At 36.5% G+C, this 9,137-nt stretch overlaps 1 protein-coding gene across 1 annotated transcript in view; it reads right to left on the bottom strand.

The window, feature by feature from the left end:
• Window positions 1–665: 665 nt before the first annotated feature.
• LOC124010419 (C4b-binding protein alpha chain-like) overlaps window positions 666–9,137 on the bottom strand; it is a 9,790-nt gene continuing 1,318 nt past the window's right edge. The window contains exons 2-7 of the mRNA XM_046322830.1: window positions 5,881–5,980; window positions 5,491–5,564; window positions 4,963–5,145; window positions 4,521–4,700; window positions 1,977–2,051; window positions 666–855 (exon numbers count right to left, since the gene is read on the bottom strand). Coding sequence (XP_046178786.1) covers window positions 785–855; window positions 1,977–2,051; window positions 4,521–4,700; window positions 4,963–5,145; window positions 5,491–5,564; window positions 5,881–5,980 — 683 coding nt within the window. The 3' untranslated portion in view covers window positions 666–784. The remainder of the gene's footprint in view (window positions 856–1,976; window positions 2,052–4,520; window positions 4,701–4,962; window positions 5,146–5,490; window positions 5,565–5,880; window positions 5,981–9,137) is intronic.

Genomic DNA, 9,137 nt, shown 5'->3' with positions numbered 1-9,137 from the left:
GACAAGGGGTGCATCCCAAAGTAACCTGCTGTCCAACATTGCCTTTACAGTCCGTAAGTGTGCATCCCAAATGGCACCCTGTTCCCTACTGTTAATCATAGCCATATGGACCCAGGTCAAAAGTAGTGCACTATAAAGGGAATATGGTGTCATTAGGGATGTAGCCTATGTCAGCAGCGGTTGGTTTAGTTCCTTCATATGAAAGCAGAAGATGCCACAATGTTGTAAGCTTTTTCTGGCAGACTCACTATACAACTATCAATAGGCTCAAAACAAACAAGAAAAATGTTCTGGAATGACAATGTGAATGAAATAATTTACCCACATAGGATGGATCGAAATTCTGAAGCACACACACACACACACACACACACACACACACACACACACACACACACACACACACACACACACACACACACACACACACACACACACACACACACACACACACACACACACACACACACACACACACACACACACACACACACACAGGGGTTAGAAACATGCACACTCTCACGCTTATGTGGGTATGTGAAGCTCATGTCCATATATATTATGTGGGTATGTAAAGCTCAAGTGAATACTTTGCTGACCTCTAGTGGTAGAGAGGGAGAAAAGTGTCTGGCTCATGAAGTATGGAATGATACCAGAAGTCAAGCTACTTTTCAGAAGACATGTATTGTTACTACTGTAAAAGATACATGTGTAAAGGTTCATTTTGATGTCCTGAATGTCCTTCCCAATGTGATGAGTTTAATAGTTTTTTAGTTTAAATGTGTCATTTCCTCATCCAGGGGAGCTTGAGTTCGACCTCTGGGATTTTGTTGGAAACCCAGTTTAAAAATGTGTCTGAAAAAAAGGAAGTTGCGGAATGTAAAAAGTTGGATTGAAACCATAAAAATGACACCTCAATAGAATGAAAAACAATACAATACAAAACAATTGAATAATCTGAATGAACCACCCTAGGCTTCACAGCACAATATAACTGCAGGCTACAAAGATAACCTACATATATAACATAAAGAAATAACCTACAGTGAAAATCTACAGAGAAAACCTACAGAGAAAACCTACAGAGAATACCTACAGAGAATACCTACAGAGAATACCTACAGAGAAAGCCTACAGAGAAAGCCTACAGAGAAAGCCTACAGAGAAAGCCTACAGAGAAAACCTACAGTGAAAACCTACAGAGAATACCTACAGAGAAAACCTACAGTGAAAACCTACAGAGAAAACCTACAGAGAAAACCTACAGAGAATACCTACAGAGAATACCTACAGAGAATACCTACAGAGAAAGCCTACAGAGAAAGCCTACAGAGAAAGCCTACAGAGAAAACCTACAGAGAAAACCTACAGAGAAAACCTACAGAGAATACCTACAGTGATAACCTACAGTGATAACCTACAGTGAAAACCTACAGTGATAACCTACAGCGATAAACCTATATAGAATACCTACAGTGATAACCTACAGTGATAACCTACAGTGATAAACCTATATAGAATACCTACAGTGATAACCTACAGTGAATACCTACAGAGAATACCTACAGTGATAACCTACAGTGATAACCTACAGTGAATACCTACAGAGAATACCTACAGAGATAACATACAGAGATAACTTACAGTGATAACCTACAGTGATAAACCTATATAGAATACCTACAGTGATAACCTACAGTGAATACCTACAGATAATACCTACAGTGATAACCTACAGAGATAACATACAGAGATAACTTACAGTGATAACCTACAGTGATAAACCTATATAGAATACCTACAGTGATAACCTACAGATAATACCTACAGATAATACCTACAGTGATAACCTACAGTGAATACCTACAGAGAATACCTACAGAGATAACATACAAAAATAATCTACAGAGATAACTTGAAAACAGTTGTGCATACAGCTATGCAAATAGTTACTTATAAACCACCCAATGACTTACTGAGTCCACCTTTGATTTCATCTCCAATCTTGGAAAAAAAACCATTTTCAGCTTCAGGGTTGCTGTCTTTTGACACTATAATGCAAACATAAGTTGTCATAGAAATGAGTTTTTCAGATGTTCGTCGGGTGTCTTGCTATAACAGCAGAGCAGACCGCATCTCCTCCTTCCATGTCTTGGAACAGGTAACTAGTTCAAGGTCCTGTTCTCTCTGCTTTCATTGTAAGACGATGTTAATTCTGAATAAATATCCACCATTCTTGAAACAATTATATGATATGAAACCATTATGTCGAACATCCGGTCAGCAAGTACTGAAACATAAACACAAGGAGATAATCGTATAATAGGGTTACAATTATTTGATAGTGTTCTAATAACTAAGACAAGTCCATTATGTCATAGTGTTCTAATAACTAAGACAAGAGGTTATATGATAATGTTCTAATACCTAGGACAAGTCCATTATGTCATAGTGTTCTAATAACTAAGACAAGAGGTTATGTGATAATGTTCTAATACCTAGGACAAGTCCATTATGTCATAGTGTTCTAATAACTAAGACAATAGGTTATGTGATAATGTTGTAATACCTAGGACAAGTCCATTATGTCATAGTGTTCTAATAACTAAGACAAGTCCATTATGTCATAGTGTTCTAATAACTAAGACAAGTCCATTATGTCATAGTGTTCTAATAACTAAGACAAAAGGTTATGTGATAATGTTCTAATACCTAGGACAAGTCCATTATGTCATAGTGTTCTAATAACTAAGACAAGAGGTTATGTGATAATGTTATAATACCTAGGACAAGTCCATTATGTCATAGTGTTCTAATAACTAAGACAAGAGGTTATGTGATAATGTTCTAATATCTAGGACAAGTCCATTATGTCATAGTGTTCTAATAACTAAGACAAGAGGTTATGTGATAATGTTCTAATACCTAGGACAAGTCCATTATGTCATAGTGTTCTAATAACTAAGACAAGTCCATTATGTCATAGTGTTCTAATAACTAAGACAAGTCCATTATGTCATAGTGTTCTAATAAATAAGACAAAAGGTTATGTGATAATGTTCTAATACCTAGGACAAGTCCATTATGTCATAGTGTTCTAATAACTAAGACAAGAGGTTATGTGATAATGTTCTAATACCTAGGACAAGTCCATTATGTCATAGTGTTCTAATAAATAAGACAAGAGGTTATGTGATAATGTTCTAATACCTAGGACAAGTCCATTATGTCATAGTGTTCTAATAACTAAGACAAGAGGTTATGTGATAATGTTCTAATAACTAAGACAAGTCCATTATGTCATAGTGTTCTAATAACTAAGACAAGTCCATTATGTCATAGTGTTCTAATAACTAAGACAAGTCCATTATGTCATAGTGTTCTAATAACTAAGACAAGTCCATTATGTCATAGTGTTCTAATAACTAAGACAAGTCCATTATGTCATAGTGTTCTAATAACTAAGACAAAAGGTTATGTGATAATGTTCTAATACCTAGGACAAGTCCATTATGTCATAGTGTTCTAATAACTAAGACAAGAGGTTATGTGATAATGTTCTAATACCTAGGACAAGTCCATTATGTCATAGTGTTCTAATAAATAAGACAAGAGGTTATGTGATAATGTTCTAATACCTAGGACAAGTCCATTATGTCATAGTGTTCTAATAACTAACTCAAGTCCATTATGTCATAGTGTTCTAATAAATAAGACAAGAGGTTATGTGATAATGTTCTAATAACTAAGACAAGTCCATTTAGTCATAATGTTCTAATAACTAACACAAGTCCATTATGTCATAGTGTTCTAATAACTAAGACAAGTCCATTATGTCATAGTGTTCTAATAACTAAGACAAGTCCATTATGTCATAGTGTTCTAATAACTAAGACAAGTCCATTATGTCATAGTGTTCTAATAACTAAGACAAGAGGTTATGTGATAATGTTCTAATAACTAAGACAAGTCCATTATGTCATAGTGTTCTAATAACTAAGACAAGAGGTTATGTGATAATGTTCTAATAACTAAGACAAGTCCATTATGTCATAGTGTTCTAATAACTAAGACAAGAGGTTATGTGATAATGTTCTAATACCTAGGACAAGTCCATTATGTCATAGTGTTCTAATAACTAAGACAAGAGGTTATGTGATAATGTTCTAATAACTAAGACAAGTCCATTTAGTCATAGTGTTCTAATAACTAACACAAGTCCATTATGTCATAGTGTTCTAATAACTAAGACAAGTCCATTATGTCATAGTGTTCTAATAACTAAGACAAGTCCATTATGTCATAGTGTTCTAATAACTAAGACAAGTCCATTATGTCATAGTGTTCTAATAACTAAGACAAGGGCTTATGTCATAGTTTTCTAAGACAAGGGCATGTGATTTAAAATAAACAACCTAAATGGATCACAATAGTTGTTTCATAATAAAACACTTATCTATGAACCAATCCAAGTTAGACAAGACAGACCTATTGAATCATGTGTGCACAATGCATCTTACCTTTGCATGTTGGGTATGATGCTGACCAGCGGCTGTCCATTTCACAGGTAAGACCTGATTCACCTTCCATTTCATATCCTTTTTCACATTCATATCTGATGAAAGACTTGTATTTGTAGGGAGGCAAATGTCCCTCTACGCGGAAAGCTTTATCGATGTTAGGTGTTGGACAAGTTATGTCTAGGATACAAGAAATAGGACCAACAACATCACCATGTGTAACATATCTAATTCATGTTTTACCTACAATTAAATGTAGGTCTTTGATGATGAACCAATAGGAATATACCAATTAATCAACCAATCAGCCAATTAAAAAATGTATCATGCAATCAATCAGTAATTCAATTGATCAATCAATTGATCAATCTGTGATTTTTTAAAAGCATAATGGAATAGTTTATTATTTATTCAGTAACACCTTCTATGTTCTGAAACATACCGATACATTTAGGTGGATTTGGCTCAAACTGTCCTGTTTCAGAGCAGTGTAAGAACCTGGGTCCATCCAGAGTCAGTTGCCTGTCACACTGATACTCCACCACCTCTCTGTAGGCATACGACTCTTCAGCTCTGTACAACAGACTTCCATTGGCAACAACAGGAGGCGCTCCACACTTCACCACTGCAACATCAAAAATATATCAATAAATACATAATGGTGTGTTCACATTCGTTTTTTTATCAATCAGTTATTGGTTGTGTGTGTGTGTGTGTGTGTGTGTGTGTGTGTGTGTGTGTGTGTGTGTGTGTGTGTGTGTGTGTGTGTGTGTGTGTGTGTGTGTGTGTGTGTGTGTGTGTGTGTGTGTGTGTGTGTGTGTGTGTGTGTGTGTGTGTGTGCGTGCGTGCGTGTGTGCGTGCGTGTGTGCGTGTGTGCGTGCGTGTGTGCGTGCGTGCGTGTGTGCGTGCGTGTGTGCGTGCGTGCGCGTGCGTGCGTGCGTGTGTGTGTGCGTGCGTGTGTGAGTCTGACCTTCACAGATAGCGACTCTGCCAGACCACCCTGCTGCCATGCAATTCCGTACTTTGGAACCCACAATGTAATGTCTGAAAACAAGGACAAAATATTCAAGTCAAATAGAAGACAGAAAACAGGTTATACAGTAGCTAACCACGTCCTTCATATATATGGCCTATTATTGAACAAGGATTAGAGTTCTATATAGAGCATTTAGCGGTGCCATATAAGAAGCAAGTCTTTTTTTACAATAAGGGTTCATTGGGTTTCTAAATAGAATATTTTGCTGTGCTATAATATATATTTATATGTTTTTTTTATTTAACCTTTATTTAACTGTGCTATAATATGATGCAAGAAAGCTACTGGTGAGAAGGTCCTGTTCTGTGAGTGTGTACTACTGACCCTTTGTCACACTGGGCTGTTACTCTGGCTCCAAACTCCACCCCCTCTGTGAGGTCATACCTGCCATTCATCACTTCGCCAGGGGAGCCACAGGATATCCCTGGACAGACATGATAACACGATAACAGAATCATAAGTCTAGATTGATAAAATGATAAATGATAACAAATACATAACTCAGCTCATCCTGTAGTTATGATTAGAGATTGGCATGCATTATAAAGATTCTCATAGACAGTGTGTTTAATGTAAAGTACATTTGGAGATTCTCATAGACCAGTGGTCAACAACCTTTTCTGAGTCAAGATCACTTTGTGAGTCAAAATGCAATCTACAGCTCAGATTTGTTTTAAACTTGACTTAAGTTTGGGCAGTAGGAAATTGGCCCAATACATTATCACTGCATATTGACCAAGAAGGAGAGTGATGGAGTGCTGCATCAGATGATCTGCCCTGCGCAATCACCTGACCTCAACCCAATTGAGATGGTTTGGGACAAGTTTTTATTGATTTATTTATTTATTTTTTATTTTTATTTTTTATTTTATTTCACCTTTATTTAACCAGGTAGGCTAGTTGAGAACAAGTTCTCATTTGCAACTGCGACCTGGCCAAGATAAAGCATAGCAGTGTGAACAGACAACACAGAGTTACACATGGAGTAAACAATTAACAAGTCAATAACACAGTAGAAAAAAATGGGCAGTCTATATACAATGTGTGCAAAAGGCATGAGGAGGTAGGCGAATAATACAATTTTGCAGATTAACACTGGAGTGATAAATGATCAGATGGTCATATACAGGTAGAGATATTGGTGTGCAAAAGAGCAGAAAAATAAATAAATAAAAACAGTATAAAAACAGTATGGGAATGAGGTAGTTGAAAATGGGTGGGCTATTTTCCTATAGACTATGTACAGCTGCAGCGATCGGTTAGCTGCTCGGATAGCTGATGTTTGAAGTTGGTGAGGGAGATAAAAGTCTCCAACTTCAGCGATTTTTGAAATTCGTTCCAGTCACAGGCAGCAGAGTACTGGAACGAAAGGCGGCCAAATGATGTGTTGGCTTTAGGGATGATCAGTGAGATACACCTGCTGGAGCGCGTGCTACGGATTGGTGTTGCCATCGTGACCAGTGAACTGAGATAAGGCAGAGCTTTACCTAGCATGGACTTGTAGATGACCTGGAGCCAGTGGGTCTGGCGACGAATATGTAGTGAGGGCCAGCCGACTAGAGCATACAAGTCGCAGTGGTGGGTGGTATAAGGTGCTTTAGTGACAAAACGGATGGCACTGTGATAGACTGCATCCAGTTTGCTGAGTAGAGTGTTGGAAGCCATTTTCTAGATGACATCGCCGAAGTCGAGGATCGGTAGGATAGTCAGTTTTACTAGGGTAAGCTTGGCAGCGTGAGTGAAGGAGGCTTTGTTGCGGAATAGAAAGCCGACTCTTGATTTGATTTTCGATTGGAGATGTTTGATGTGGGTCTGGAAGGAGAGTTTGCAGTCTAGCCAGACACCTAGGTACTTATAGATGTCCACATATTCAAGGTCGGAACCATCCAGGGTGGTGATGCTAGTCGGGCATGCGGGTGCAGGCAGCGATCGGTTGAAAAGCATGCATTTGGTTTGACCGCAGAGTGGAGGAAAAACAGCCAACAAGTGTTCAGCATATGTGGGAACTCCTTCAAGACTGTTGGGAAAGCATTCCTCATGAAAACAACAGTGTGCAAAGCTGTCATCAAGGCAATGGTGGCTACTTTAAAGAGGCTACTCAAATATAAAATATATTTTGATTTGTTTAACACGTTTTTGTTACTACATGATTCCATGTGTGTTATTTCATAGTTGTGATGTCTATTATTCTACCATGTAGAAAATAGTGAAAATAAAGAATGTGTCGGTGTGTCTAAACTTTTGACTGGTACTGTATATATATATATATATATATATATATATATATATATATATATATATATATATATATATGTTTATATATGTTTTACTGGTACTGTATATATATATTTATATATGTTTGACTGGTACTGTATATATATATTTATATATGTTTTACTGGTACTGTATATATATATTTATATATGTTTTACTGGTACTGGGTATATATATATTTATATATGTTTGACTGGTACTGTATATATATATTTATATATGTTTGACTGGTACTGTATATATATATTTATATATGTTTTACTGGTACTGTATTTATATATATTTATATATGTTTGACTGGTACTGTATTTATATATATTTATATATGTTTGACTGGTACTGTATATATATATTTATATATGTTTGACTGGTACTGTATATATATATTTATTTATATATATTATTTATATATGTTTTGACTGTATTTATATATTTATATATGTTTGACTGGTACTGTATTTATATATTTATATATGTTTGACTGGTACTGTATTTATATATATTTATATATGTTTGACTGGTACTGTATATATATATATTTATATATGTTTTACTGGTACTGTATATATATATTTATATATGTTTTACTGGTACTGTATATATATATTTATATATGTTTTACTGGACTGATGGCCTGTATCTAATGGTCAGTCTGAGTGAAGAGAGGTAGCAGCAACGAGCCTGCCTCTCACCCGACTCACCACCCATTCGCTCTCCCGAACTCCGCTGAGAAAAAGGGACACAGTCTTCCAGCTGATGGCGAAACTCCAGTTTTACTGCATTATTTCTGCCCCATTCACCCATTCATGTTACTTCTATGACCAGAGAAAGCGAAATATTCCTCGATATTAAAAAGGACACAAGCCGCTAATAATAACAACGCAAGCTTATCGTTCATTGCAGCTGCAATGCTTTTGAAGAGTGTTGACAGTGCTGAATAGCTACTGAAAACAGGACCTTACTCATAAGAACAGCAGCTCTTTGCTGTATTCATTGTGTATCTCTGTTGTAATGGTTTAATGGTTTTTAAATCTCACAGTATCAACTTTGCTGTGCGTTTAGTGCTTATTTTGACAGTCTGGCTCGAAGAAACAGTGCAGACACGGTGATCTGAGCTATCTGATTGGCTAGCGGTTTGCCTATAGGTGCACATGATTGGCTCGCTGGGTCTGCCAGGTAGGTGGATATCCACCTTCAGACACATGACATTCGCGATCGAATGGTTGGTGACCACTGTCATAGACAGTGTGTTAAATATAAAGTACATTAGGAGATTCAAATAGACAATGTGTTAAATATAAAGTACA

The sequence above is a fragment of the Oncorhynchus gorbuscha genome, linkage group LG23, assembly GCF_021184085.1.
Source record: "Oncorhynchus gorbuscha isolate QuinsamMale2020 ecotype Even-year linkage group LG23, OgorEven_v1.0, whole genome shotgun sequence".
Lineage (NCBI taxonomy): Eukaryota > Metazoa > Chordata > Actinopteri > Salmoniformes > Salmonidae > Oncorhynchus > Oncorhynchus gorbuscha.
Note: the sequence above shows the minus strand (reverse complement) of the source record. Positions and strands in the feature narration are given on the sequence as shown.